At 52.5% G+C, this 27884-nt stretch overlaps 13 protein-coding genes across 13 annotated transcripts; 4 read left to right on the top strand and 9 right to left on the bottom strand.

Annotated features, from left to right (window-relative positions):
• Positions 1-156: 156 nt before the first annotated feature.
• BD324DRAFT_652074 (PLC-like phosphodiesterase) lies at positions 157-1203 on the bottom strand (the record flags this gene model as incomplete). The annotated part of the gene is made up of 1 exon (XM_022018434.1): positions 157-1203. One exon carries the CDS (start codon positions 1201-1203, stop codon positions 157-159), a length of 1047 nt encoding a protein of 348 aa, XP_021869685.1.
• Positions 1204-1735: 532 nt separating this feature from the next.
• BD324DRAFT_652075 (hypothetical protein) lies at positions 1736-3496 on the bottom strand (the record flags this gene model as incomplete). The annotated part of the gene is made up of 5 exons (XM_022018435.1): positions 1736-2181; positions 2225-2917; positions 2957-3100; positions 3158-3250; positions 3298-3496. The coding sequence occupies 5 exons, from the start codon at positions 3494-3496 to the stop codon at positions 1736-1738; spliced, it is 1575 nt and encodes a 524-aa protein (XP_021869686.1).
• A 607-nt stretch (positions 3497-4103) lies between these two features.
• Positions 4104-7696, top strand: BD324DRAFT_652076 (hypothetical protein; the record flags this gene model as incomplete). Its single annotated transcript, XM_022018436.1, has 5 exons — positions 4104-4630; positions 4684-4816; positions 4853-5116; positions 5151-6080; positions 6125-7696. 5 exons carry the CDS (start codon positions 4104-4106, stop codon positions 7694-7696), a joined length of 3426 nt encoding a protein of 1141 aa, XP_021869687.1.
• Positions 7697-8514: 818 nt separating this feature from the next.
• On the bottom strand, positions 8515-11726 carry BD324DRAFT_652077 (hypothetical protein; the record flags this gene model as incomplete). The annotated part of the gene is made up of 3 exons (XM_022018437.1): positions 8515-11211; positions 11257-11310; positions 11364-11726. The coding sequence occupies 3 exons, from the start codon at positions 11724-11726 to the stop codon at positions 8515-8517; spliced, it is 3114 nt and encodes a 1037-aa protein (XP_021869688.1).
• A 553-nt stretch (positions 11727-12279) lies between these two features.
• BD324DRAFT_630474 (pyridoxal phosphate-dependent transferase) lies at positions 12280-14094 on the bottom strand (the record flags this gene model as incomplete). The annotated part of the gene is made up of 5 exons (XM_022016335.1): positions 12280-12970; positions 13007-13279; positions 13313-13429; positions 13465-13701; positions 13738-14094. The coding sequence occupies 5 exons, from the start codon at positions 14092-14094 to the stop codon at positions 12683-12685; spliced, it is 1272 nt and encodes a 423-aa protein (XP_021869689.1). The 3' UTR covers positions 12280-12682.
• Positions 13776-15538, bottom strand: BD324DRAFT_57925 (Glyoxalase/Bleomycin resistance protein/Dihydroxybiphenyl dioxygenase). The gene is made up of 3 exons (XM_022013368.1): positions 15116-15538; positions 14350-15080; positions 13776-14313 (listed from the first exon to the last, which is right to left on the bottom strand). The coding sequence occupies exons 1-3, from the start codon at positions 15453-15455 to the stop codon at positions 14179-14181; spliced, it is 1206 nt and encodes a 401-aa protein (XP_021869690.1). The 5' UTR covers positions 15456-15538; the 3' UTR covers positions 13776-14178.
• Positions 15539-15593: 55 nt separating this feature from the next.
• BD324DRAFT_630479 (putative homogentisate 1,2-dioxygenase) lies at positions 15594-17045 on the top strand. The gene is made up of 3 exons (XM_022016336.1): positions 15594-15680; positions 15715-16851; positions 16886-17045. The coding sequence occupies exons 1-3, from the start codon at positions 15613-15615 to the stop codon at positions 17004-17006; spliced, it is 1326 nt and encodes a 441-aa protein (XP_021869691.1). The 5' UTR covers positions 15594-15612; the 3' UTR covers positions 17007-17045.
• Positions 16999-17900, bottom strand: BD324DRAFT_682309 (hypothetical protein; the record flags this gene model as incomplete). The annotated part of the gene is made up of 1 exon (XM_022019145.1): positions 16999-17900. The coding sequence occupies exon 1, from the start codon at positions 17749-17751 to the stop codon at positions 16999-17001; it is 753 nt and encodes a 250-aa protein (XP_021869692.1). The 5' UTR covers positions 17752-17900.
• On the top strand, positions 17889-19168 carry BD324DRAFT_630482 (fumarylacetoacetase). Its single transcript, XM_022016337.1, has one exon. The coding sequence runs from the start codon at positions 17894-17896 to the stop codon at positions 19136-19138; it is 1245 nt and encodes a 414-aa protein (XP_021869693.1). The 5' UTR covers positions 17889-17893; the 3' UTR covers positions 19139-19168.
• BD324DRAFT_630484 (aspartic protease) lies at positions 19169-20998 on the bottom strand. The gene is made up of 7 exons (XM_022016338.1): positions 20425-20998; positions 20330-20389; positions 20175-20293; positions 19799-20139; positions 19679-19762; positions 19352-19641; positions 19169-19314 (listed from the first exon to the last, which is right to left on the bottom strand). The coding sequence occupies exons 1-7, from the start codon at positions 20727-20729 to the stop codon at positions 19266-19268; spliced, it is 1248 nt and encodes a 415-aa protein (XP_021869694.1). The 5' UTR covers positions 20730-20998; the 3' UTR covers positions 19169-19265.
• Positions 20999-21385: 387 nt separating this feature from the next.
• Positions 21386-22713, bottom strand: BD324DRAFT_609331 (hypothetical protein; the record flags this gene model as incomplete). Its single annotated transcript, XM_022014150.1, has 2 exons — positions 21386-22480; positions 22534-22713. 2 exons carry the CDS (start codon positions 22711-22713, stop codon positions 21386-21388), a joined length of 1275 nt encoding a protein of 424 aa, XP_021869695.1.
• Positions 22714-23537: 824 nt separating this feature from the next.
• BD324DRAFT_652085 (amino acid permease) lies at positions 23538-25784 on the bottom strand (the record flags this gene model as incomplete). The annotated part of the gene is made up of 16 exons (XM_022018438.1): positions 23538-23629; positions 23665-23754; positions 23797-23871; positions 23912-24068; positions 24115-24221; positions 24261-24383; positions 24422-24550; positions 24591-24706; positions 24736-24830; positions 24880-24953; positions 24991-25172; positions 25218-25249; positions 25290-25374; positions 25411-25440; positions 25478-25599; positions 25647-25784. 16 exons carry the CDS (start codon positions 25782-25784, stop codon positions 23538-23540), a joined length of 1647 nt encoding a protein of 548 aa, XP_021869696.1.
• Positions 25785-26175: 391 nt separating this feature from the next.
• Positions 26176-27758, top strand: BD324DRAFT_58200 (hypothetical protein). Its single transcript, XM_022013536.1, has one exon. The coding sequence runs from the start codon at positions 26567-26569 to the stop codon at positions 27650-27652; it is 1086 nt and encodes a 361-aa protein (XP_021869697.1). The 5' UTR covers positions 26176-26566; the 3' UTR covers positions 27653-27758.
• Positions 27759-27884: the final 126 nt, after the last annotated feature.

The following is a 27884-nucleotide window of genomic DNA, read 5'->3' on the forward strand; positions in this document are numbered from 1 at the left end:
CCCCCTAACCCCCTAACCCCCTAACCCCCTAACCCCCTAACCCCCTAACCCCCTAACCCCCTAACCCCCTAACCCCCTAACCCCCTAACCCCTAACCCCCTAACCCCCTAACCCCCTAACCCTTCACGGCATGTCCCCTCCAGCGCCAGTCTATCACTATGAACCGCTAAACCTCGCAAGGTTCATGTTGACGATCGCGGTGCACGTCTCTGCATCCGCAAAGTCGATTGTCATGATGCTGGCTTTCTTGATCCAGAGATCGGACGTACACACCTTCTCCCTCAGATATGAGTTCATCCCTGGTGCCAGCTTGGCGGGGCTTATGGACATACTCTTGTCTGTCAAGCCTTTGAGGACATCCCAAAAGTTGTTCGCCGACGGGGTAAGCTGGCACTGAGCGTTGTAGAAGTGGGCTCGGTGACTGATTGCGGTATCATTGGCATGGATCCAATTCTCGATTGCAGTCTGGATATTTACCGGCTGATTGCTCTTCCAGATCGGCTCATCATAGAGAGAAGAAAAAATGGCGGCACCGGGAGATTGCCAGACATACCGCTCAACAAGTCGTCGCTCGTCATGGTCGGAGAACATCCGGAGATCAACTGAGCCAGAAAGGATGACACGTCCGGTGGTCTTCAAAACGCCGCCAATAGTCGGGACAGCCGCCCTGACTGGTGGGTAAGGGTTGTCGGTAGCTGTTGCCCAGTCTGGGGATTCAACGAGCCGACCTGTTCCTCCGAGCGCGTCACAGAGTGCCCTTGGCCAATGTATATTGTCCGCAGGCTGGACATCGCAGGACAGGATGATGATCTCGTCAGGGTTTTCCGCCAGGAAACGGGTTATCTGGCCAACGATGGTCGTCTGACTGATGTCACCGCCCAGTGCCGGTGCCAGAAGGTCTCCGGTTCTGACTGCATCGCCATGGTGCGGCCAGTAGGGAAATGCAGAGTCTCGATCATCTGCAAGGAATCGCAGATCGAAATATCGGACACCGATCTGCGCTTGCTGGTAGATGTTGAGATTCTGGCACTGCCAGTTGAAACGTCCGAGCTTGGTTGGAGACGTTCCCTCGCCATACGTGGCCGTGTCGTGTGTTCCGGGAACGATGAGAGCGGTGATAGGGATTCCCGCCAGATCGGGTCTCTGATTGAGCAGCCATTTCATCCAGCGGGGTAGCTCAGTCAAGGGAATGGAAGATTCCATCGTGTCACGGGGCTTGACTTATGCTGATGTCAGGCTTGAGTCTAGCTTAGAAACGAATCAGAATGGCCAGAGCTACACGATCACCATTGAGTTTGGCCTGACTAGACCCGCTGGAACAAAGGGTGGAGCTAAACGAAAATTCGCCGTCCCTGGATTTTTCCGGCGTCTCGCTATATATTGTAGTTTTTTTGCCCAGGCTAACAAAACGCCTATTTGGGACGCCACCTGCATTGACAGGCTGCATAGAGTCAGTCAGGTACGGCAGGGTGTCATGCCTTAGGTCAAGGAGTGGGGACTTTTTAAGCCAGTGCCTGCTCTCGACAAGTCGCGCGACAGGCAGATGAAAAGATAGAAGAACCATCAACCCATGTCGATCACGTTCATCCCTAGATCATATATATTCATATGTTTTCCTGACAGTGTCCAGCCAGCCTCGGTCATGCCCGCCATCTCCACAACAGCATGGATCGCATGATATGTGCTATGACGGTTTAAATCACAGTGTGCGCATGCATTACGAGCTGTCATTCCATCAAACGGCTCGCACATAAAATTTCACCACCACGCAAGCTGGCGCTGTCTCTCCATCATCATCGAAGCTAATATCTACCGTACCAGCGCTGAGGTACTCGTACGCAGTATTGCGAAAGCCCCATCCCATGGCCGATCCGACTGTACACATGGCTGTTGGATATGAGATGGCGTTCACGTTCATATTACGTTTTGTTTTCGACGGCAGACCCGTAGACCAGACCTGAGCCGAGCCAGTCTGTCTCTGGGACTTCCCCGCTCCCCGCAGGTATTGTCCACGGAGATCTGGCAGGCGAAATTTGTCATCCCCCGAGGCATCACCCCAAATCGACTTTATCAGGGCTGACAGGGCTTTGAAATCGGCGGAGGAGCGTTCCGAGCCGTCACAAGGCAGGTAAGCGTTGCCAAAGTCCTTGAAGATAGACGATGATCCGAGATCTGGATCCCCTGGTGCGGTGTCAGCGTCTCATTGCTCGCATGATAACCATACCAGGTAGAGCAATGATTCCGCCTATAGGAATGGTAGGGGTGACCTCCTTCGTAGGTGCGTCTGGGTTCAAATAGAACCGCACCGCTTTGTTGTCGGGTCGTGTTTCATCATCCCCGCCCTCCATGAAAGCCTCCGTCACCCAGCCATCAGCCTTGAGGCAGTTCCATCCGGCTTCATTGATTCCTCCCGATGATGCCTCTTTCTTGGTCTGCAAGTGAGCCACGACAGCAAAGGGCTTGGTGAATTTGGTAGCCCATTTCTGAGTAGTCCCTCGACCTTGGTCGGAGCCATCTGGGGCTCTGATACGACTTTTCGCTTCCTTGTCTCTCAGAGAGGTCTCGTCTATCCCGCGGATGAACCAATTGACCAGGTCTGGGGGCGTGAACTTGGTATCTGCATCGTTGACGGCGGCGAAGCGGTTACCGACAGGACCCTGCAGGTCTGCAGCCGCCGTGGCATCCACATTACCACCATCACACAAGATGAAAGCGTTGCCACTGTTCGACTCTAGCGCTGGCCCGCACGTCTCCCCTCCGGCGAAAGGGAAGATAGCCCCAGCGGGTAGGTCAGCCGGAGTCATCGTATCGGTATCACCGTCCTGGATCTTGATGATGTAATACATGTAAACGTTATCTGGACGGGTCTCGGCGTCCCCTTCAGTGCCAGTGAATAGGGTGGAATCATCCGTAATATCTGAAACCATGAGCTTCATTCTACTTCAGCTGATCCCACCGCAGAGCTGATCTCCATTCCCTTTCCCAGTGTTGTGATACTGGTTCTCCTTCGGAAGCTGGCTCAATTTCATTCGAAGTCCGGCCCTGGGGTAGCCAGTCCGAGAGTCAAAGGTCGCTCCGGGTGTCAATGGCTGCGGCGGACCTGATTTTGCGGTTCTTCAGTTCAACCCGCGTGGCGCCGCAGGGCGATGTGCCTCACCAGCAATGATCTGCGAGCCAAACAGTGCCCGAAAAATTGGATTGACCTCGTATGGTGCAAAATCTTTCTTACCACCATTGTCCATGCCCCATCCTGTACGAGGTCAGTATGTAGCGAAGAGGCCACCTCGGGTCGCTTACCTCTCAGAAACCGACCAGCCAGATCAGGGATCCGAAAGCTGCCACCGTCGCTTCCATTGGCTGTACCAATCATGGCGTAAAGCGCAGGGAATTTGTCCCTCTGATAGCTCGTGCCATCGCAGACAGACCAATTAGATGGCACTGAGCTCTTTTCACCGCAATAAGCGACAATAGTCCCGCAAGGGACGCCCAGAGTCATGTTGAAATGGGGTAGACATCTCACCGGAGAAGTAGCTTTCTTCTTATAGCCTTTTGCTGTTTCCACTCCTGCAGAGACTCGACTCGCTTGTCAGGGTTAAAACACAAGCGAAACTATATCACCCCACTGCATTGTGATTTTTGACGGATATGTGATTCTGTGAAGGGGAATAGGGCAAAGCCACACAGCGTAGACAGCCCATGTCACATCAGCCGACAATCGGTGAAACTTAATTTTATGGCGTGTTACACCACAGCGCCTCCGCCTTTCTGTGGAGACAGCTGCTCACGTATGTGCCCCAACGTGCTAGAATCCCGCCTCACGAATTCCCACTCTCTGTACAACGTTCATGCGCACATTCCAGTCTAGCTCTGAGACCGCCTCGACAGTTGGCCCACGCCATGGCACGGTGGTGGCTTGTGGCGCTACTCAGGCACGCGCTAGTCTCGTGCCTGGCTTGAATTCTATTTTTGACGTGCCCCTGGCTCTTGGCATCCCGCTTTTCACTTTGTGACAAAAGGCACGTATACTTAGGCGAGAACTTTTTGAAATGATCCTTTCAACGTCCTCGAGAAACTCAGACTTGGGTGCTACAGGTCTGCCAGGAATGTTACACGACACAGACTACGTGTTGTGGGTTGACACCGCCGCCTGGTCGGGCAAAGGCGATCGGCCTACCTATCCTTACCAAAACCCTCTGAACTTTGGCGGTCTACGGTACGATACGATCAACATCGGAGGTCCAAGCGGCATCAATGCGCCGTGTGTTCAGCTTCAATTGCTTGACGACCTGTGGGAATGCGTCAAGGCATATCTTGTCAAAAACGATACAGGAAGCAGGCCAACGGTTCCAAACTTGTACTCTAGCGTGCTGAACCCGGACCACAAGCCCCAGCACATCAATGGTCCTCATCAGGCTCACTACGTCTCTATTGAGGCTGTATCCATCATCATCCAACTCTCAGATCAAGGGAAGGCTCCTCGGGGCTCAGCCTTGACGTTCAAGCAGAAGCTGAGATCTGACATTTGTCTGCCACTCCTATTCAAAGAAATGGTTTTCACCACCGTGGGAGGCAACATATGCGGGTCTCTCTATGAATACGACAACACGCGCAGCGGGTCCATTGGTGTAAGGTGAGACAGTATGCATGCGGATCTACAAGGTGACTGACTTGCCTTTACCATAGGCACGCATTCAGGCTCGTCCCCCGACAGCCAAATATTGCGCGTCTGGCAGCAAGCGCGTCCCGCAACCCGGTCAAGCTTCACTCGCAGTCGGTTCAATCCCTCTTGCTCATGGAGGGCTGGACAGATGCTAAGGTCGGTGACAAGTTCTCCTAGTAACTGACTTGGTAGCTGCAAAAGATGTGCCAAAAGCTTCTCTACGATACCATGCTCTATCACATGGACCAGCGCCATCGAGAGGACCTACTAAAGGCTCCCAAGCCCACCGATCTGCACGCAAGACTTGGTTCAGATTTGGATGACGGAGTGAAGTCTTGGATCAAGGATACATACGCACCGGCTTTCATCGCCAATTACATCGCAAGAGACGCCAAACTCCAGAACAAGCTCTTGGAGGATGAGAAGAAAAAGATTCGGTATTGGTTTGCGGGTCGAGTGAGTCGACCGCTTTTCGAAGTCCTGACGGGAGGGTACTTCCACCTTGGCAGCCACTCGTCACTATTCGACACTCCACAACGTGGCGATGCATCAGAGCATGTACGAGGTGCTCCCCAAGTTGGTCGATTACGCAAATGAACCTCAAAGTTGGGCAAACAGAATTGCGACAACTCAAGCAGATGTTCGGTGCGAGCGAATGCTTCGGATGGCCAAAACATCGGGAAACAAGGTCGATTACTTCAACAAGATGTCCTCTTTGGCGGCTTTCTTTGACGTAGAGGGTCGTCATACAAGGTTACAGATGAAGGCCTCACTGATGGGATCATTGAATGACGTCTTGGCCAGTCGGCCCTTGTTCCGTACCGAGGAAGCTGCAACGAAGGCGGAGGCATGGTTCTCCGAGTACTTTGGTCACTTGGTGTTCGCAATTCTCGCCGATGACCAGGCTGCCCTGAATAGTGTGGAGAAAGCCCGTGTTCACGCATTCCGTCTGTCCCAAGACATGAAAGTGGATCTCACAAAGTGTGTTCAGCAGATGGAGGCCGACAATAATCTTAACGGAACGGCAAGCGCCAAGCAGCGCGCGGATGCCCTTGTCAATGCCACGATCTCCCAAGGTGTGTGGAAATCGCTGGCTGAGAGCGTGCGTATGGCGACCAACCTTGGTCAGAAAAAGAATAGCACACCAAGCGCTTTATCTGTAGAATTCGAAGCGTCGAGTCTACGAATGAACGACGGGGGCGGTGGTAGCGATGGTGGCGGGGATGGCGGGGATGGCGGCAATGGTGGAGAGGGCGACGACGGAGGCGAAGGTGACGACAAGAAGGACGAAGCCCTGGAAGATGTCGAGAATGGTTGGGATACCGGACTAGCTTTTTTCGAGGTTGCGTGGACGCATATGGGTAGGCGGAGGATAGGATTGAAAGTCTTGGCGGGAAAATCTCTGGTCGGAGCAGCATTTGTACGTTTTTCCCCCTGTGTATCTCATCGTCTGACTCTTCACAGATGGCCTTCTTTGTCGCCGATGCCGTCAGTCTCTTCAGAAATTGGGGCACCTCCACGCCAGAGCGCAAAACGATCATCGGTATTCGGACAGTGTCGGCCCTGCTCCACACACTCCAATGGGGGCAAGAGTTCGACGAGCTCTGGGGAGACTTCAAGCGGGTAGATGATTGGGCCCGGATCAAAGCCTCAATCCGGTCTTACAATAATCAAGCTGAGCTCACAAAGTATTGGACCCAAGGTGGGCTCGAGGAGGTCTATGGAAACGATTTAGAGCTGGTGGAGTTCGGCATTCCCGCTGATACAGAGGGAGTGGTCAATGTTTCCGCCGAAGCTGCGGATGGAATCGAATCGGCTGCACTTCATGATCTGCAGAGCGAGGAGAAGGCTCTCATCAAATGGCTCCAGAGTCAAATACCCAAGCTGCTATTGGTCTCCACAGAGGACGAGGAGATCGAGCTGACGACATTGAGTGAGAAACTCGAGACCAATCCTTCAGACGTAGCTCCCTTGGATGCTTGGTTCCGCCAACAGTACGGAGACGGCTATGCTTCAATCTGTGACTCCAAGGCGACCCTGCAGGATGTGGTAGATCGGGCAAAACTTGAATCTATCGCTGGACCGAAGTTGAGCGATGAAGTGCTTGCAGTCCGTAACTTTTCACTCAGCAAAGTCAAGGTCAAAGCCGGATTATTTTGTCTCAATATCGCCTTGGTCATCACGACATCGGTCTCTCTGGCGAAGGAGTGGGATACGATGAATCAGACTCAAAGAGGTCTGAACACTACGGCCGTAATCCTGAACGGTATCGCCGCAATCACCGACGAGGTGGTCGTTAATGGCGGACTAGCTGGCTTTGTCCAGTTGGGGCTCTTGACAGGCTTCGAGATCGCGGATGAGACGATTGCCGCTCTGACGTCTTGGGTGCCCATCGTTGGAGAGGTCTTTGCGGCTATCGGGCTCGTTTTGATGATCGCAGTGGCTTTTGTACACTCTGACTCGGCGCCGAAACACTCGACGGACGAGGACTCGCCAGCCAGCAAGTTCATACGCCACAATTTGACCCCACTCCTTTCGACGTGGCAACAACAGCCAGATGGACAGACGCATGTTGAGGCGAAAATGTCCCCCCACGGTTGCCTCGAAGTCATCGTTAAAAACAAAACGGCTGGTTCGAGATTGAAACTGGTCAGCGTTGACGTCAACATCCGTGTGGGGACTGTCAGTGGCGCTCTGCTGTATACGACCGAGTTCGAATGGAGTAAGGATCCTCTAGCACTTCATGCCACGGATCCTGGGAAGGCTACAATGGATCAAGGAGATGATGCGCAAAATCCGAGGCGACTCACGTACTCACGTACCGACCTGGGGAATGGCGGGTATGCGGCAAAATTCACAGTCACTGGGGTTGTTTCGAGTTCCAACCCCAATGGGCTACTTGATTTCCCGTCAGGTGGCAGGATGCGGCTTCGAGTCTTTGGAGTAGAAACAGGAGGAGTTGCCGACATCGATGTTGTGGAAACTACCCACGTGGACACTATAGCGCACCTGTTTACTATTGCTAGAGCATCTTGAGGAAAGTGCGTGGAGAAAATGTAGCTCGGTGATCTGCTCAGGACTGACATGACACAGTCTTAGTCGCCATGAGCGTATGTCCGGAACCCGATGTATGCTCAGAGAGTATATGTAAGAATGGTCGTTGAGAATGCATTGGCATTCGACACCTGCCAAGCACAGGACGGACAGTCTGCAGCCCCGCGACTCCATCTTGGCAAGCTGTACATGCTCAGGTAAGCGGGGTGTTCCTTCAGCAAGAAGATGTATCGGACGTCTTTTACTTGTAGATACCGCAGAAACTCAGCGGATCTGAGCATGGTACTTGCCTCTATTGAAAACTCTCATCCGGAAAATCTCACTGGCTGACGCCCTCTTTGTGGCAAGCGATCTATATATGAGACGTGGGATTACGTGAGAAAATGTTTATGAACCCCGCGGGTGGGCCCCCTTTGGGGATAATTCGCGATCGAAGCCTGGCCCTTCCCCCCGTGCATGGAATCTGGCTCAGAGACTTGAAGTATCCATCGAGTGTGCAGGCACAATGGATGATGAAGTCTGCCAGAATCCGCCGTAAATTCTTTCACGGGCATTGTGCGATGCCTGGGATATCAGTCAATGTCATACTGAGAAAGGTCACAGTCTAGGGGTGAAGCTCGGGGTGATAAAGTACAGGGGCTTCTCGAAAAATCTCGGCGATGCAAAGAAGGACGGTAGGAAAACGCCCGTTAGGCATGCACTCGAGCCTCAGTCGCCCTAAATAAAAGAGGTAAAGAAAAAGAAGAGGATCAACAAAAGCCTATTATAGTTCAAAATACTGAGATTGTGACCTCCATCCACTACCAGCATAACGGCCACCACCACGGGCATCCACCACCACCCGAGCTTCCGCCGCCGCCACCACTGCCGCCACCACCGCCGCCACCACTGCCACCACCACTGCCACCACCACTCGAGGAGGTGCTGCTCGCCGGAGCGCCAGAGGTTGAGTAAGGCATACTGGATGTCGACAATGAGGGTGTGACAGACACTGAGGCCATGGTGGACGTTGTAGGAGCATTCGACGACGCAGATTTGGATGAGGAGTGGCTCTTTTTAGTCGAGCTGCTTTGGCTTCTCTTGGTCGACGAACTTTGAGTGGTAGATTGGGAAGTGGTAGAGAGCGAGATGGATGCCTTGGAGGTGACCGACTCCGAAGTTGACATTTGAGAAGTGCTCGACTGAGGACTACTAGATTGAGAAATGCTTGACTGAGAAGATGATGCCGGTGTGGAAGTCGACGCCACGGGGCACGTGGGGGTAACCGTAATCATACTTGGCGTCGCAGTGACCGTCACGACACTCGCAGGGCTTTGTATCTCGGTTGACGTTGCAGTCAGCGTTGTGGCTTGGCCGGTAGTTGTGACAGTCACTGGTGCTCCTCCAATGGTAGTTGTTCCGTAAAGTCGAGTCGTCAAAGTGTCGGTCACGAACACGGTAGTGGTTGGCAAGAAGTAATAATATGTAGAGGTTGCCGTCAAGACTTCATACATCACCACATCCACGGTGACGGTTTGGGTTGGAATCACGGTGTGAGCCGTATCTGTGGAGTCGGTGTTGGTTTTAGTCGAAGCAATAGAGGTGACAAAGGTGTCTGTAGCATCTGTGACGGTGAAAGTGATCTGTGGGTCAGCTGAGGTAGTTGTGCCGACGCCAGGAGTAAAGGTGGGGAACTGTCGCTTCTGCAAAGCCGAGCTACACTGTGAAGCTGTGACCGTGCTGGCGGAGCCGGTAACTGTCACCGTAGAGGTTGATCCAGTCTGTGTGATGATTTCGGTGGTCGTCGATGTGGGTGTCACCGTCAAAGTTGCGGCTTTACCCGAGGCCGTCACGGTGTTGCGATAATTCAGTGTTGAAGTCTGGTACACTGTTGATGTAGATGTCACCGTGGTGGGATTGAAGAAATTGTTGAACTGATAGTCCGTAGTGGTCGCCACATAGTACGTGGATGTGTACAGCGTGCTGGTGGGGATGAGGGTCGTAGTGAGGGGTGTGAATGTGCTGGTATGCGCGGTAAATGTTGTAGTATAATCATCAACGAACCGAGTATGTTCGGTCAAGGTGGTAGTGGCTCCAGGGATGGTGTCAGTCGCTTTAATGATAGCCACTGCATTTTGGGTGAATTCTGCACCTCCGTCATTGCCGTACGAGTCCGAGCACTGTAGTGTAAATGTGAGAGTGTCTGTGGATGGCCAGTTGGCAGCTGTCGTCTCAAACAGGAGAGAGGTTTGAGGGTTGTACGGATTGGGCGAGGTATCTTTCCAGCTGAACCCTTGGGTTTGAGCAGAAGTGACCTGTTTGACTACGCAGACTCCAGCTTGTTGAGGTCCGCAAGTTGGAATATATTCAGCAAGGTAGTATCCGACGACAGGCGAACCGTCTGAAGAGTATTCGAGGGTCTGTAATTGTGGAGTGAACTCGGCGTACCAGGGAGGAGTGACGGTGTAGGGCGCACTGCATGTGACAGTCTCGATTCCGGGTCCAGATACTGAAAACGTCACTTGCGTTGTGCCGTAGGTAAAGTTGGATCCCGGAGCTGGATACTGGGAGTATGACAAACCGCGGCCAGCCCACTGCTGGTAGTCACTTGTCACGCCACCAGAGGTGATGTAATTGGGCACCGGAGCGCTGCAGGCTTCTTGTTTGATACCCAAACTGGAGGGGCAGGTCAAAGTTGGGGTGTAGCCGCTGTTGGGCGACCCAGTGGCATCGCCTTGGGTGCAGTCGATCACATAATTGCCCGTAGCCGTTATGCTGCCAGAAGCGACATTGGTAATGTTTGGATTGGTTCCGCCGGCGATCACGAGATCTTGCATGTCCCAGATACGGAGGGACGGTTTCGAGTGGCACGTTCCTGCTTTGTTGCCATTGCAAATCGCGAGCGAGTTGCTACATGTCTGATGAGGCTGAGTGTCTCCATTTCCTTCGCAAGCAAAAAGGGGTAGATCGCCGTTGAATCCATCGACGTAGGACGCGAGGAATCCTCGGAACACTACAGGTACTGTGCTCGTGACCTGGGCCTGACAGGTCCTTTGGGAGACGAGGAGGTCACAGCTCTGACCAGATGTGGGATTGATGGTGACAGCGATAGTCTGCGAATTATCGGTTGTGACTGATACAGTTTTGTCCTCTTCCGACGTGTAGGTGTATTGTAGATTGACTGTGAGGGATTCTGACGCTGAATCCCCGTCGGGGATTCCGACCGAGTCACTAATTGTGTAAGAGATACCAGCAGTGACGGATTGAGTGATCGATTCCTCTGCGGTGAGATCTACAGAGACGTCTCGTTCCAGAGTGGTCGTGATGGAAGCTGTTGCCCCGTAGATTGACCCTGTAAGATTTTGCTGCGTGACTTGACAATTGCCTACATCGTCAAAATTGGTGCTTGCGGTCGATGGTTTTCCGAGGCAAGCATATAGCCAGGCGGCTTCCTGATTGAAGAGATTCGGATAATACTCCGTCATGTAATCATTTTCCTCATCTGTGGGTACATAGTACTGTGCGATTGTCAGACCGAGAAAGTCGGGACATAGCCTACTTACCACAATATTGCAGTTTGAATCCGCGGAACCTCTACCTTTCCCAATGCAATTGCTCTGGACACAGCTCAGGAATGGGACTGCGCCTCGCCGTCTGTCTCATCACTCACTTGAATGGCTACTTCAACAGTATCGGAACCCGCTTGGCATTCCCCTTGCTGGTTCACGATGCAGTTGAACGGTTGTTGACCGGATGGATATCCGAGGTTTATTGTTTCCTCATAGATTGCTGTCATTACCGCGCCAAGGGTGGCGAAATCGATATCGAGAAGGTCAGCGTCATTTAAGGGGTTGCATCCTGGGTAGAGGGTCGTTGGCTCATCGCTAGGCAGTCCACTAGGCGCCGGCGCCTGTCGCTTGGCCTGGCTGGCAAGAAGTTTCTTCACCAAGGGATGGTCTCGTGGCAAATTAGCCGTGGGATATGCACCGATATGCGTTAGGGCCAGCAGGAAGACAGCAAGGACGGCCAACATTGTCTTGACTGATACTCGGCTGTATGGTAACGATTCTTTATCTGCGGACGGTTTATATATGCAGGCGAGGCATCTCTGTCAGAGCCGTGTCTGAATAAATTTGAGATAGTGGAGGTCCGGGTATGGGTTCCCGACAAGAGACACCGCAGTGGGCGTCCCGTGTATGAGCTGAGAGGGTAATTATATCTCAAGTTCAACACTTCATGAGGTTCAGAGGCCGCGGCATCGAGAGGCCTTCAATGAGACAAAGCTCGGGAAGGACCGGTACGCCACCTGAAACGCCGCCAATCAGGGTCGCCATGTTCACATCTTTCAGGGCCGGCATGGCGCGCCGTGAGGCCCGAGTTCCAGAAAAGTTTCGCGAGAGAGGTATGTGAGCCAATGGGGGGAAAACCGGGACCTCCGCGGTATGCTTGACTCGGCCGCCGGCCGTACCTTGATTTGGGGGATTCGCAACAATTTCTCTCTTTTGGAATTTTATCTCCCGTATTGTTTGCGTGTTCTAAAGGCAGGACGAAGTCGCACATGTCAATCGTCCGCGAATAGCTTCAACGTTCCAATTGTACATTTGTTAGACACTTTACACAATACATGTCGTCCGCGGGATGAGCCGATTGTTTTTTGAGCTGCGTACCATCAGAAAAGACCCCGGAACAGCCGAATGCGCCACACATGTCCGTGCAGGGCCGGAATAGATCCGTGGTTGGCGGGAAGTCTTGAATATTCATCTTGACCAGGGAAAAGTCTCACCAAATTGTCAATATATTATCGATTCATTTGCCGAACCGAGTTAGAGCTTGCAGCGCCACCGCCCTGAATAACGGCAACGGTCGACAGCACATACAACCCGGGTCTCAGAAGAGCTCGTGTCGATACAAGGCCCTTTTGAGCGACACTACTCTCCCTCTTGATCCCACCGGAATTCAATACATGTTCTGCTGCAGGTGGCCACCGAATCAGGCGGGAAGACAATGTATGCTTGAAAACACCCCTATCCTCCTCACAGCCTCGTCCAAAGCATCAGCAGTACTTGCGAGAGATATTCGAAAGTAACCTGCCGCCCCGAAGCAGCTGCCGGGAAGTACAAACAAGGCCTGCTCCTTGTACAGCAGTCGACTGAATTCTATGTCATCCAGATTAAAAGCCGAAGATATGCCTATTAGAAGGTACATGGCACCGCGTGGAGCAGAAGCGACCAGGCCGTAAATGCCGTTGATGCCTTCGTGGGTTATCTTCGCGTTGCGCTAACCAGTCAGCGGCACAGAATATTAGACACTCACCGCCAGGATACTCGTCAAACCCTCGAACCAATCGCCTGGGGTCTCTAATATCTCCGGGAGAGCGGCTTGCACCAAGCTATTGGGCCCAAGTATCCGGTTGGCGAGCATGTGCAAACCATCCGTGACCGCTGTAGCTAGGCCGGCGGGATCATGAACCACAACCCATCCGAACCGCCATCCTGGAAGGAGGAACCTCTTCGACAACCCGGAGAGTGTGAAAATTGGCACAGACGAGGACAATCGAGCCATGGGCACAAAGTCTGAGTCCCACGTCTGACAGTCAGCGCGTTAAGTCTGTAGCCTCACCATATGAGCGTATATCTCATCTGCTATGATTGGCACCTTGGCTCGTTCGGCAACATGGATGATGTCTTGCAAATGTGATCGACTGAAGTTACTCCCGCATGGATTACTCGGATTGGTCTAAAGGTGAGACGAGGCGAGACTACTGCACTCACCACCAGTATGCCGACCGTGTTCTCGTCACAACATCGGGCCAGATCGATCAAATTGATTTCCCAGTCACGGTCGGGTAGACACTCGTACTCGCGTATCTCCACACCGAGGCTTTGAAGCTGGGTGCGATACAGAGCGAATCCCGGACGGGGTATAAGCAGATTTGGTCGATATGTCGAGGTACTAGGAGGTACCACAACGTTGAAGATCATGTCAAGGGCATGACTAGCACCATGTGTCTTCAGTCAGCAAAAAAACTGTTGTTCCACTCTCACCAGAATGACCGCACTGGGGGAGTAGTCCACTTTGTCCCACTTCGCGTGATACTCGCACACAGCTTGTCGAGCTTCAAGGCTACCAGATCCGTGTAGGTAGCCGTTCGACGAAGAGGTCTGAACGACTCTGGTGATTGCAGAGATGGTTGACGGCGGTGGAGGGTATAAATTGGAAGAAGTTGGGTCACCCAATGCGAGATTTATGACTGGCTGATCACTGTCTGGCGGCGTACCTGTGACGGCCGCCAGCGTGGCTCGTATCGGGTTCTTAGACAATAATGAGGAGGCTCTAATGTCCCACTGGTCACGAGCGCTGGCCATAGCCGGGGGCATGATGATATCTTCAATGTATGGCATGACTACGAGTACACCAGGAGAAACTGATGGCCTTTCAAGACATCTCGTCAATATTTTGATTCGGCCGGAGCATGCAAGAGTTTTTTATACAAGATTTCCCCTCAGAGCTTGCTCCCGCTCAATGGCCTCGAACAAGGATTTAAAGTTTCCGGCTCCAAAACCGGAAAAGTTGTTCCGTTGAATGATCTCGATGAAGACGGTTGGACGGTCCATGAGATGCTGTATCATTAGTTTCGCATTACTAGGAATCCTCACCTTTGTGAACAACTGCAGAAGATAGCCCCCCTCATCAAAGTCAATCAGGATGTCCAAACTCTGCAAGACGTCGAAATCTTCATTCAACTTCAGTCCACTGGCCGATAATCGTTTGCGCATCGTCACGTAATACGTCTCTGGTACTTTGATGAACTCAACACCTCGCGCCCTTAGATTCGTGATTTCGCGGATGATGTTGTCCGTTCTGAGAGCAATATGCTGAACACCCGCTCCACCGTAAAAGTCGATATACTCTTCAATCTGGGACTGTTTCTTGCCTTTGGCGGGCTCATTGATAGGCATCTTGACCACATCGTTCGGCGAGGCCATGACGATAGACTTGAGCGCTGAGAAGTCCGTACAGATGTCTTTGTCGTCGACTGACCAGAAGCGGTGGAATCCTAGAGCTTTCTCGTAATAGTCGCAGATGGCTTCCATCTCATTCCAGTCCTGGTTGCCGACACAATGATCCACGGCTTGGAGGTGAATGGGGGGCAGGACAGCGTTGGCAGGGTGGGTTCCTGTCTCTGATCTGAATCCAGGCAGGAACGCTCCGCGGTAACTTTTCCGTTGAACCAAAGTGTGGACCGTCTCTCCATACGTCTGAAGTGTGGCAACCTGAACGTCTCCAGATTTATCCGACAATGTTTTGGGGGGCGAGACCGACTTGGCGCCGGCTGCTATCGCAGCGTCATACAAAGCTTGCACATCGTCGACTTCGAAAGCGACATCTACATCATTAGAATAGCCTTGACCGCACTCTCACCTCTCACGGCATCTCCGTGCTTCTCCAGATGGTCATGGATCTCCTCCAAAATCGTGCGGTCCTCCTCACTATACTTGTCGAGGTCTTTCAATCCGCGCAGTGGAGAGGTAAAGACAAAAGTGACCTGGCCATTGCGTACCACATGCGAAGCAGTGGCACGGCTTCCAGTCTCTAGTCCACGGTACGCAATCCGCTCAAAGCCAAAGTGTGTCGCGTAGAAAGCGGCGGCTTGCTTTGCATTGCCGACATACCAATGCACATAATCGTAGGCTCGGTAAGAGGCGATGCTCTCAACTGACACGGGGCGACTGCCAGACGATGGAACAGCGATGGGAGACATGCTGTATGGTTGCTCGTTGTAAACGTCACCGCCCGCTATTTAGTGAACACGGCGATGTGAGACGACCAAGATCCGAACGCGAAAGGAGGAAAGCTCCGGACCGGCTGTAGGGTCGTTTGCCGGTCGACCATTTGGCTTACCATCCGAACCATTCGCTATGCCAGTATCAGACTTTAAGATCTCTGATCCTTTCGCATATCAGAATGGCTTTGGAGACTACCATGAGTGAGTTGTCGTGATGTTCTTTGCTCACAAAGAGGACCGAATCGATCACTGGTGCTCTTCCCGTCGGTCAAAATTCCCCGCAGCGCCCTGCTTTCGGTCTGTACGCCGAAAAGCTTTCGGGGACAGCTTTCACTGCACCTAGACATCTGAACCAGCAATCCTGGCTGTATCGTATCTTACCCTCTGCTGCTCACTCCGAATTCCAGCCAAGAGAGAATGTACGAACAGCGGGGACCAACCTACGTCAGATTCCGAATCAATTGAGGTGGGACCCATTCGACTTTGACGAGCAGGCCGACTGGGTCGAAGGTCTTCATTTAGTGGCCGGTGCAGGAGAACCGGCTATGCGCAATGGTCTCGCCATTTACGTCTTCGCCGCCGGTCGTGATATGGGCAAAGAGGCATTCTACTCGGCAGATGGGGATTTTCTGATCGTTCCGCAGCATGGTGTCTTGGACATTCAGACGGAGATGGGAATGATCCGAGTGCGGGCCAACGAGATTTGCGTCATTCCGAGAGGGATCAGATATCGGGTATGTTTGGCCGACGGGCCAATCAGGGGTTACATATGCGAGATCTACAAAGGTCACTTCCAATTACCTGAATTGGGGCCTATAGGCTCGAATGGCCTTGCGAATGCAAGGGACTTTCAAGCACCGACTGCAAAGTACGAAGAGGATACTAGCAGCTGGACAGTGGTCGCCAAATTTGCCAACCAGCTCTTCACAGCGTCTCAAACGCATTCGCCGTTCGATGTCGTGGCATGGCACGGTAACTACTGCCCATATAAATACGATCTTGGACGTTTTAACACTGTCGGCTCCATCTCCTACGATCATCCAGATCCATCGATATTCACCGTTCTATCCGCGCCATCCGATACGCCTGGCACGGCTTTGGCCGATTTTGTCATCTTTCCACCCCGTTGGCTCGTTGCAGAGGATACGTTCAGGCCTCCATATTATCACCGCAATAGCATGTCCGAGTTCATGGGCTTGATCGCCGGAGATTATGACGCCAAGATTGGTGGAGGCTTTCGCCCTGCTGGGGCAAGTCTGCACAATATCATGAGCGCACACGGTCCCGATGCCAAGACACACCAGGGGGCCACAAATGCGGTCCTTTCCCCGCAGAAGGTCGGGTCAAAGAGCATGGCGTTCATGTTTGAGAGGTACGTGTAAGTCAAGGCCACGGCTGACGTATAGCTGTCTGATGGTGGGAGTCTCAACCTGGGGTTTAGAGACCTGCCAGAAGGTGCAGGAGGATTACAATGCGGAGAGCTGGGAGCCACTTCGGGCCAATTTCAAGCATGAGTCATCTATCTGACCCGATCAGCTAAACAGCGTGGTAACACTAGAACGCACTCGAATGTATGCGGTCTCATTGTTTCCAAGATCTCCTTCCTCTGTGCCTCCCTAACAATGCTTCCGCACAGCTTGGCATAGGGATTTGTCTTGACAGCTAATTGCTGCGCCATCGTATTGCCGTATCGACCGCCAGACGCAAGCTCGTGGCTCGCCGCCTCTTCCAGAACATCTGCATCCATATTGGCTAAGGCGGGAGGGAGCCCGTGAGCGGGAGCACCGCCTCGGGTAATATCTGCTGCCCGCAACAGCAGCAAGCCTTTGTGGGTATGGGCTGCTGCCAAGAGATTGCCTTGATGCGCGCTGATCTGATCGAGAGACCGAAGCGGCGCAGCTAGATCGACGGCTCGATCCAAGTCGGCGAAAATGTCCACCATCATGGATTCAGCGTCGGGGGAGAACAGTTCGTCGTACTGGATCTGTAGTCGGCGAGCCTGTGCCCGGTTCACGTAGGCTGAAGCATATAGTGGGTGACTTTTGATGATGCTGGACAGCTCCTTAATTGCCTGATGAATTCGTTCAGGGGTGGGGAAGTCTTGATTTAACGGCTGGAGTGTCCTTCGTTCCCTAGTCGCCAGTTCGCCGAACAGATCAATCGGTATACCAGGCAGGGGGACAGCATTCGCTGAGATTCGGGCGCTGGACTCTGGCTGAGCTTCGGGGTCAAAGATCTTGACAAGTATACTATTGTCACGCTCGGATAACATGATGAATGTTGGACGAAGCAAGAGACATTATTTAGCGGGAAAGAAATACTTTTATTTGGTCGGGTACCCATACTTTCGGATCCGGTTGTTAACTGGTGGCTCCGGCCGGACCTCATCCCCGCTGCTTCGCTCTGTATCTAACATGTCATTCCTACACATTGACAGTGAGAGCCCCTTCTCGCTGGACAATCTGCCTTTTGGTGTCTTCTCGACCAAGGAAAAGCCATACATACGCGCCGGCGTTGCAGTGGGTCGACACGTTATTGATCTCAGCGCACTTCATCGTCATGGGGTTTTCCAAGGACGCCTGAGTGATCACGCCAGTGTTTTTGATTCTACCAGCTTGAACGCCTTCGCAGCTTTAGGTCGCCCCTTTAATCAAAGCTACCGTCTCTTCGTCCGGAATCTACTGCTAGCGGACAATCCCGTCCTGCGAGACAACGAGGAACTGCGCCAAGATGCCATCTACGACCTTGACAAGGTCCAGATGCATCTACCAATGGTGATAGGAGACTACACCGACTTTTACGCCGGCCGCAATCATGCTTACAATGTGGGCGTGTTGTTCCGTGGCCCGGAGAACGCTCTCCAGCCGAATTATCTCCATCTTCCCGTCGGGTATCACGGCCGTGCGTCTTCAGTGCAGATATCTGGCCAGCCAGTGTACCGACCAAACGGACAGATTTGCCCTGGTCCCGCACCCATATTGTCGCCATGCCGCAAGTTGGATATGGAGCTGGAGATAGCAGCCTTCATCTGTACGCCAAACCCACAAGGAGCTCCTATACCCATACAAAAAGCTTCCGATCATATCTTTGGATTCGTCCTTATGAATGATTGGTCAGCTCGAGACATCCAGGCTTGGGAATATGTGCCACTTGGGCCGTTCAATTCAAAGAACTTTGCAACAACTATCACGCCTTGGGTCGTGTTGGCAGATGCCATGGAACCATTCCGCGTGAAGGCGCCAGACGCGCCGACCGGACTACTTCCCTACCTGACGCAGGACTGCAATGGCGCTTACGACATTGATCTTACCGTCGATCTCCGTATCAGTGGTGAAACCCATCGACTTAGTCGATCGAACGCGCTTCATCTCTGCTTTTCATTCGAGCAGATGATTGCGCATCACACGATAACAGGCTGTCCCCTAAAAACTGGCGACTTATTTGGCAGTGGCACCATCTCTGGTAAAGAAAAGGATAGTCTCGGCAGCTTGCTTGAGATGACACTTAACGGGAAAGAGGAAATGCGGCTGGGCTCGGTCTCGCGCACGTTCTTGGAGGATCACGATGAAGTGATCTTAAACGGCGCCGCTGGAGCTTCTGGAGCGCGCGTCGGCTTTGGGCCCTGTATCGGTCGAATTCTGCCCGCCAAGTCCCTGTGACATGACCTGCACGATGCACGTAATGCGCTTTCATCTGAATTCCACATATGTACTGACTTTGCTATTCTTCTGACAATCCTCTCCGCTGAGCCACCTTCGCATTGCCGATTGAAGCCGATCAATATCACTATGTCGAGCCATGAGCAGGGCTGAAAGCGACATAGTTGCTCCCAAAGCTGGTAGAATTAGAGGGAGTCTTTCGGTTTGACTCACTTGAACACGGTGTAATAGCTCTTGATAAAGACATCCCCGATAATAGCAAAGTTGTTGCCATTGACGTCCTGGATGTCTTGGCCTAGTACGGCTCCGACACAAGTTCCGTCGCCATTGTTTCCAGCGTAGAGATCGTTGAGGTTGAAATTGAGATTGCCGATATTGGGAAAGCTGAAGCCAACGGTTCCGCTGTAGCTGCATGGATAGTTATAGGACCCGTCGTCGTTCGAGCTGGTACCAGGTATAGCATTCCAGAAGGCGGATGCAGCGCTCGTCGGTACGTAAATGAGCTAATGATGAGCGGTCACCCTTAATTTGTCGCCTCACCGTTGTCCCGGTGTCAATGGCAGCAGGGAAAGACCCAGACACGACAGAGCCTCCCACCGTAATTCCATTGGTGTTTACTTCATACTAGGCGTCAGCAAATTTCGAGTCAAAGGGTCTCACGTAAGTCTGTGAAGTCACTGGTGTGGACTTGAAAGCCGCAGAGGCATAATCAGAGGCGATGCCCCCCAAGGTGAGTTCGGCTCCACTGGACGTATCGGCAGTGATCCGGAATCCGAACTCAGGTGTCGAGATTTTGCCAGTGTTGTACAAATTCATTGGCAAAGGCGCGTGTCCGGTAGAAGCAATGGACTGATACGCGAGACCACAGAGGCCAGTCGCTGGCGTGTTATCAAAGTCCGTCGAGACTTTGGTGACTGCCCCAAAGTATTGAGTAGACACTTTCAGGCTGCCAAAAGACACCGTATCTGTGGCAAGGGTGCCACTACAGCTTCCTGATCCGTCTCATCGGTCAGCCATGCGCATGTGCTTCGCTTACATTGATCGGAAAAAGATTGTCCCGTATTTCGGTATGTAGAGGACTTGGCAGTGTTGAAATGGGTACCGTCATTTCTCCCATTCGAGTTCTGTGTGGGGACCCAGAGATCGCTCGAGCCACTGACGATCAGGAGACTCCCTTGATGCTCTACTCACGTGTCAAAATCGAAGGTGATCGCTTGAGACGGCGTTCCCATGTTCAGGGTTCCGTAATACCTTCACGTTCAGCTTGAATCCTATCGTCGACTCACAGCTCATCTACACCTTCAGAGTTGACATCCGTGAGTGAAATGGTTGCAGATGCTCGCTTGTCGAGGGATCCGCCCTCTTGGGCAGCTTGAGCCAGCTGCTTGTTGTGCTCATACTTGGCAATAACATTGGCTGTGTCGGTAGCGATGATGGACCGGAGCGACTGCCCCGAGAGAGCGGCGCGTTGCTCGATGCTCAATCGTGGTTTGCCTTCTCGAAGAGTGTACACACCACGTTTTGTCTCTGGGACAGGGGAAGCAGAGACGGCTATAGCAGCGAGGAGAGGAAAAGCAGCAGAGAATAGCATGACAACTGGGGTGTGTATGACACTCCAAGTGTAGCAGATGCCAGGTTATATATGGATTGCCAAGAGCTCCGAGATATCCGGAGCACTTAAGGCAACTTCAAATACCGCATGGTCCCCGATGTCGTCTGTCTGCCGCCACGGGGCACCATAAAATTGCTTCAGTATGATATTCGGGCGTCCCAAAATCCTACAGTGCGCACCCACGCTGTATATGTGGGTGCTATATGTGGGTGCGCACTGTAGCATTTTGCGCGCCCATGTACTCATTTCGGCACGTACGAATCTCCCTCGGAACCAAAAATTAGCGTGATATATGTTATTTATAGCTCGGGAATCGCCGACTTTGTCCAGGCACCGCGCTAAGTTCTCGACAATGATTCGATTGTCATTACAAGGTCAATACTGTCGGCCGATGAGGCGCTGGAGAGCTGCTCCAGCTCCGGCAATGATGAGCTAACAACATTGCCGGAGCTTTCCGACGGTCGCGACAAGGTTCATGGCACGGACAGCAATGACCGTCTGACGCCGATTTCACTTGCTCCAGGGCATCGAGATTCGATTCACAACGAAAAGGTTGACCAAGCTCCGATGCATCATTCGTGTATATCGCCGCCGACTATGAATATTTGCAGGATCCTCTTTCCAAGAGCGCTTCCTCAGAGACCCAGTCCGAACGTGAGCTTGTATATTGGGGTGTTGTACACCTGGTCGTTGGTGTTGTTATTATAGTCACTTGAACCGGTGTAGGAGATGTAGATCTCGTTCGGGAGCAAACTCATTTCAGGATGAGCTGCAAGAGTGTAGCCGTTGCCGGACGGGCCAGTGGGAAAAGAGTAGACGAGCGTTGCGTCTGACCAAGGTCCTTCGGGGTTGGATGCCAAGGACATGTAGAGATTGGCTACAAATTCACCCTCAAGCTGGCCAAAGGCCACATACTGTCCAAAGAATGGATTCCAGTAGATCGTCGCTTGTCCACTGGCGCCAAGACCACCGATGTCGACGTAGGCCTCGGTCTGATTGACATTGGGCTGCACGCTGGACCATCCAGTGCCGTTACTGTAGTAGTATTCGTACTGGCTGAGATCCTCAACCGCATTGACCGGGACGCGCGCCAGTCCGTAGTTACCCTGGAAGCTCTGAGCCCAGAGATAGAGGGTCTGACCAAGGGGGTCTTTCGCGTGCGCGAAATCTCCATAGTTGAAAACGTACCTCGGGAAGAAGTCCTGGGCGACCAATGAGATCGAGGGCAGAACAGTCTTGTCCGTGTTTGGCGTATACGTCAACTTAAACAGGGAGCACGGTGGGTAAAAGTCGACGATGCGGAGAAAACCAGTGTGAGGGACCCTGAGATAGAGGTGCATGGTGACTGTACCGTCCAGGGCGGTGTTGGTGACTACTGGCGGAGAGTCAGGCCACAGTGCATATCTCGTGCCGTCATTGCAATTTCCCCCGGAGGTGCCAGCCGGTATACCGTCGCACTCGTCTGGTTGATAGGGGACATAGGCAAGATCCTGGTCGTAGATACTGGATCCTCCGTATTGAGTCAGTTGGGCAGGGTACAGAGAAGTGACATCCTTCTGGCCCTGTTGTGGTGGAGGTTGCACGAAATCGGGACCCAATAGGCCTTGATCACTCCAGCTTGCACTGGATGAGACTAGACCAGCGGCGCCACCTCCGAAAAGCTGGCCGTGTTCAAAATAGTAGGGTATTGATTGATTCTTCAAGATGATGGTATCTCGGCAGAGCCACAACTAGACACAAGTCAGATCGTAATTGTGTGTTGTCGCCTGCGGTGTAGACCCACCACTCTTCCATCAATCAACTCGTATGTTGAGATGCACGAATCTCGGATCAGATTCGGGTCGAGCGCGACACCTTTCAATTCCGGGGTTTTCACCAATTTTGGAGTCAAGAGATTCCTAGCTGCAGGCGCAGCTGAGACCGAAGCCGTCAAAAGCAAGAGTGCCTTAATGGAGGATATCATTGCGTAGACAATGGAGTGCAAGAAACTGTCTGTCTCCAGCTACACGCCTGTCATATTATACCTTAAACCATTTTCGTGTTTACATATCAGCCTGAATTCACGACATTCCAAGATCTGGGTCTGAAGCCTGTCTAGATGGTCTTTTTGCGGTGATCTCGGCTACGAAGCCGCACAATTCCAGGTCCGCGGGCGGGTTTTTTTCTTTGGCATCGCCACCATACGAACGCACCGTATGGTGCCTACCCTCCACCTTTTCAGGCTGAATGGTTCGAGGATAGTGTTTCGAATCAGGCCCGGATCCGGGGTCTGCCGCTGTCGCCGAAACGTTTTCGAGCGTCGAACCGAAGAAGACACGAGATCTTAAGCTTCGGTATTTCAGCTTATGAATAGATTGGAGGGTGCGGGATATTAAGCGAGAGCGGAAGGCTTGAAGCATTCGGATAACTGGATGGGAGCCCTTGGGGCAGCATGATCATTGCTTGGTGCTTGAAGACTGTGTGGCGAAGATGTCACCTGAGCGTCGGCGCGGAGTGGTGTCAAAAATGAGGACAAGATATAACGAATCATAGGGAACGTTTCGCTTCAGAGAAATCTACCAATCGACACTGTTGAGCTTTTCATCAGGTACTTTAGTGAGAGAGCCATTTCAGCCGAAGCAAGGACCCTCAGCAACCAGCCTGGCATCCTCGTCTCCGTCCCTTGATCAGCAGACGGGGTCTGGTCAGAAACAAGGCATGATAGCATTCATCAGATCACAACGAATGAGCAGACGCTGGTCTGCTATCAGGACAGAGTCCCAGCGCTAAGAGTTTTACGGGATCTTCCTAAAAGAACCATGTACGGAGCTTGCCAGAAAAAGTTGTTGAATCGGGGCGCTCCTCGATGGTCGCCTCGATCTCAGCGAGGTTGCTGACAACTAGACGCTCAGTCTTGTCAGATACCCACACTCACGATCGACCTCGGTAGGGGCAATGACGCGGGTCCGGGCATACAGTTTGTAACCACTGTACATAACGAGAAACCAAAACGCAGGTAAGTAGTCTGAGTAGTAACTGTGAGATGTCTTACGTCCTCAGTACTCACTCGTGACGAAAGCGGCACGATCAAAGTCTCTTCCGGTGTGTCGGAACACCTGCCATGCAGAGAAGAAGATGATGACTAGGTGATAGTCAGCAGACAGGTCATAAATGATGCTCACGAGGGAAGAATGCGCAGCATATGTACGCGCCTGGCAGTGCCAAGCGGTGCTTGTAGGGAAGACTGTCACGATTGAACCCCTGGGCTGCCCAAGCGCGTCGAAATCCGAGGTAGGACACGCAGATAGCAGTCCACTCGCACAATCCCATCACAGAGACCTGGCATACTCATTAGCACCGTCCAAGTAATAGTACCATCACGTACAAGGTTGACAAACCATCCGAAGACTTCGGCTGCACCGGTACTGACGGTCATAAAAGCGAGTAGAGGTATGAGTCCCATTGTCAAAACAGCCACATAAGGAGTTCCATCTTGAGACAATCATCATCAGGCTCTCGAAGCCGACTTACATCTATGGGTGCGAAGGAAGACTTTGGGCACAAGACCTTTGTGAGCCATGTTGTACAAACATCTTGACGAGATGTACAAATCGGCGTTCGCAGCAGACCAAGCAGAGGTAATCAGACAGGCATCTGCGAGGCTCAGACATTTTCGGGCAGTGATAGCTTACTGATTATGTGAGGTAATGCCTTGATACCGGAGAGCTGGATGGCGATGACCCAAGGAGAGGCCGCGGCATTGCTTGCAGTCCCGAGACGATTGTTGGTGTAAGGGACGAGCAACGACAGAATGATAGTGCCTATTTGATTGTGAGCGCCGTGTCGATGGACGAGACGAACCAAGGATGTAGAAGACTCCAATTCGGACGTAGATCTGCTTCATTGCCCTCGGAATGGAAAGTCGCGGATTAGCAGATTCGGCTGCACTGATAGCAAAGAACTCTACGCCTCCGTATCTGAGTAGAGTCAGGTCATGCCCACAAACCGAACTTGCGAAAATGCTGCCTGGATGAACACAGCCCAGAAGCCAAGGAAGCGGCCAGTCGTACCCGGTATACCGAGATATTGCGCAAAAGGACCCTGCTGCGCTTTTAGCGTCCTAAACCAGTAGCAATATCAGTGGACAAACCGGGTCTTTCCAGAAGTGAAAGCCGATGTAATGACCCGTGGGACCTGCGCCACAATCGATGCAGACTCCAAGAACTGCCGCTTAGCTCTCAAACGAGGTCACCGAGCTCACTGATGAGCCCCACAATGGTCAGGACCTTGATCGAACTGAAGATGAACTCAGTCTCTCCATACACTCCCGACGTTGTCAGATTAAGCACTACAATGACGGCATAGCTGATGGCTATCCAGGCCGCGTTATTGACCTTCTCGACTGGTAGCCAGTAATTGACGAGTACGGCGACCGCGGAGAGTCTAAAAGGTCCCAGTCAATCAGAGCGTCTGTGAAATGGTACATACTCGGAGGCACAAGTCAGAGCCCAATGGATAGTCTAAGTTCAGTCAACCCAGTTCCTGACCCAGAACACCTACAGTACTCCAGGTCAGAGCAAAGCCCAGGGCCGGATCGAAGAAGCGGCCCGCGTAGGTGAGCTGACCACCGGTAATGGGCAGATAGCTGTCTGTGAGAGATGGATTTGTATTCGCCACTCACGCACACATTTCGCCGAGGCCCAGCATCATGCTGTTTTCATTCAATGCGGTCTGACTTTGTGACTCACAAGAAAGTCAGGACGCCAAACAAACTGAAGCCCAGCCAGAGTCCGACTGGCCCTCCATTGGACAAGGCAGTACCTGTACCTATGAAAAGTCCCGTACCGATGACTCCGCCGATAGCGATCAACTTTGGGGAGATGAGGAAACGTTCTCAGGCGAATCTTGTTGGCTCACCGACACGTGACGAGGTTTCAATCCTCGGTGAAGGCTGCCTTCTAGGGGAACGATGTCTCTATTGGCTCCATCCTCAGGATAGGTCTCTGCGCCGTAGAGATGAACGTGCTGATCGCCTGTCTTTTCCTTGTTGTTCATCGTGATTCGGCTGCAGAGGTGGCGTCGAGGAATGAAGGGGAAACGATCCAAAAGTCGACCAGGCGAAATTGCCCTCGAGATGACGTACAGTTCTAAATTTTGCTCTTCAGACGCTTCTTCTCCTCCCGCGCATCTTGTTCGAAATTTGCCGCTTTTGGGGGGGAAAAGGATCCGACCTTCGGCCGAGTCCTACTCGATGAAGGCCCGTAGACCGAGTGAAGTCTGCGGATTGCGTTCCATTCCGCAGTTCGGCAGAAACAGAGTGCTATCCTTCCTTCTGTGATCAGATTGTTCCACCCTTCCTTTTGGCGCTTGCAATACTACATGTCCGCAGAGAGGCACGCCACGAAGATCTGGACGACGCGGGGGAAAGAAGGGTCGGGGTAGAATCGTAGCGGTAGTTGTCGAGACCTGTAGAGGAGACAGCAATGAAGAGAAAACCGATACTTCATGGTGGGTGCTTAGGCCACGGATAGGGCGCTGCCGGGATGACCTGTAGGGTAAAGAGATTCATCTGGAGAGCGCGAAACAAATGTCTCTTTTCAGGTTGGAGCAAACGGGGCAATAAACCTGTCAGATACATTTTGCGGCCCACTCCAAAGGATCATGCCGAATGTTGAGCTCCGCACCATAGATCACAGGAAAATGATCACTGATCTCGACTGATCCGCACACACGGCGCCCATTTCTCGTAGACCGCTCTTTATTTTTTTCGTTCAATTTTAGCCCCACCGGCGCGCATTATTTCCCACTCTTGCAATTTCTCTTCGCATGTCGCGGGAATGAAACCTCGCAAATGGGCTCGGTTGCGCCCCCTGTTTGTCAAGCGTTCAGAACATGTCCTCGAGTTCTATCCTCGAGACCTGGATGGCCTCACCATATCTGTATTACTGTCGTACCTCCTTATCTGCAGTCTCTATAATCGGATAACACGTCTCTTACCAACTCGTTTACGCAAAAGATCGATCAGCAGATCCAATGTGTCAGTATCAGTGCCATTCCGTTTGGTCCAAGCCGATATAGACAAATATGCTACCCATGCTGGACTGGCCGACTCATGCTCTCGCCTTGAGCCCTCATCCACAGGGCAGAACCTTGGCCACGCGATCCTGCGGGAGCCCCTTCACGTGCATGCGCTTCTCTGGACTGTCTGTACACCAACCCTGGTACTGTTGCTAGTTAGCAGACTGTGTCCGGTGGATCCTATTGGCAACGTCAATGTACGGAACCGCTTCGAAGTGTTTGACATGGCTCGATGCGTCGCCGACCTCACTTGGGCACTGAAGGGCAATGACCTTAGTCTTCGGGCAACCTTGTCGCCCGAATGGAGGACAGTACGCCGCGGCTGGGAATACGACATCACCGTTGAGGTGTACGGACGAGACTACCATCTGCTTTCACGTCAAATATACACAATGCTGCAGTTCGCAAATCATGGCAAGGAGCTCGACTCGGCACAACGAGATCACAAGCGCGGGAACTATCCAGCTTCGAGCAAGACGGAAGAATGGCCATCTCCGCTGGTCGAGGCGACACCCTCTCTCACCTTTCGCATCTCGTCTGACGAGCCGCTACGGTGGGCACAGCTTTGCAAGGACTACAATCCTATCCATATCAGCAAGCTTGGGGCCAGACTACTAGGATTCCGATACAAAGTCGTTCACGCTAGTCTTCTCAGTGCTAGGGCGATCTCCCTGGTCGACAAGGTTGACGTGTGCCAGATATTAGACGTGGAAATGAGGAGACCGACTTTCGTGTCAAAGAACTTGCATGTGCAAGAAGAGTCCGGACGGGATCAAATTGTGCTCAAGATCTGCGAGTCAGACAAGGTCAATATGGTCATCACTATCCAGCGGAAGCCCATATGACACATTGCATCAGTTAGCGTGGCCACAGCATAGACATGGGCTGCATGCTACGGGGCTCGTCCGAGTCTTGAAGTTGGATCTATGCCCGACAGCTCCACATCTGTTGGACGGAGACGACGAAAACGACGCCCGCGAGATCCTGAAATATGAGAAAATCACTGTAATCCCGGCGGGGATTAGCGGCGAGTTTAATGCAAAAGTCTTCTATATAAATGAGCAAGCGTCATCCACC

The sequence above is a fragment of the Kockovaella imperatae genome (assembly GCF_002102565.1).
Source record: "Kockovaella imperatae strain NRRL Y-17943 chromosome Unknown BD324scaffold_10, whole genome shotgun sequence".
Classification (NCBI taxonomy): domain Eukaryota; kingdom Fungi; phylum Basidiomycota; class Tremellomycetes; order Tremellales; family Cuniculitremaceae; genus Kockovaella; species Kockovaella imperatae.

Excerpts from the sequence above, each read along its gene's own strand:
- BD324DRAFT_58200 (XM_022013536.1), top strand. The coding sequence starts at position 26,567 with ATGAAACCTCGCAAATGGGCTCGGTTGCGCCCCCTGTTTGTCAAGCGT.
- BD324DRAFT_630484 (XM_022016338.1), bottom strand. The coding sequence starts at position 20,729 with ATGCTATTCTCTGCTGCTTTTCCTCTCCTCGCTGCTATAGCCGTCTCT. Across the intron at positions 19,763-19,798 it reads CAGTGACTTCACAGACTTAC|TATGAAGTAAACACCAATGG; the intron begins GTGAGACCCTTT and ends GCTGACGCCTAG. Across the intron at positions 19,315-19,351 it reads AGCTATTACACCGTGTTCAA|CTTTGGGAGCAACTATGTCG; the intron begins GTGAGTCAAACC and ends TAATTCTACCAG.
- BD324DRAFT_57925 (XM_022013368.1), bottom strand. The coding sequence starts at position 15,455 with ATGTCTCCCATCGCTGTTCCATCGTCTGGCAGTCGCCCCGTGTCAGTT. Across the intron at positions 15,081-15,115 it reads GCACGGAGATGCCGTGAGAG|ATGTCGCTTTCGAAGTCGAC; the intron begins GTGAGAGTGCGG and ends CTAATGATGTAG. Across the intron at positions 14,314-14,349 it reads TTCTGCAGTTGTTCACAAAG|CATCTCATGGACCGTCCAAC; the intron begins GTGAGGATTCCT and ends CTAATGATACAG.
- BD324DRAFT_630479 (XM_022016336.1), top strand. The coding sequence starts at position 15,613 with ATGCCAGTATCAGACTTTAAGATCTCTGATCCTTTCGCATATCAGAAT. Across the intron at positions 15,681-15,714 it reads GGCTTTGGAGACTACCATGA|GACCGAATCGATCACTGGTG; the intron begins GTGAGTTGTCGT and ends GCTCACAAAGAG. Across the intron at positions 16,852-16,885 it reads ATGGCGTTCATGTTTGAGAG|CTGTCTGATGGTGGGAGTCT; the intron begins GTACGTGTAAGT and ends GCTGACGTATAG.
- BD324DRAFT_630482 (XM_022016337.1), top strand. The coding sequence starts at position 17,894 with ATGTCATTCCTACACATTGACAGTGAGAGCCCCTTCTCGCTGGACAAT.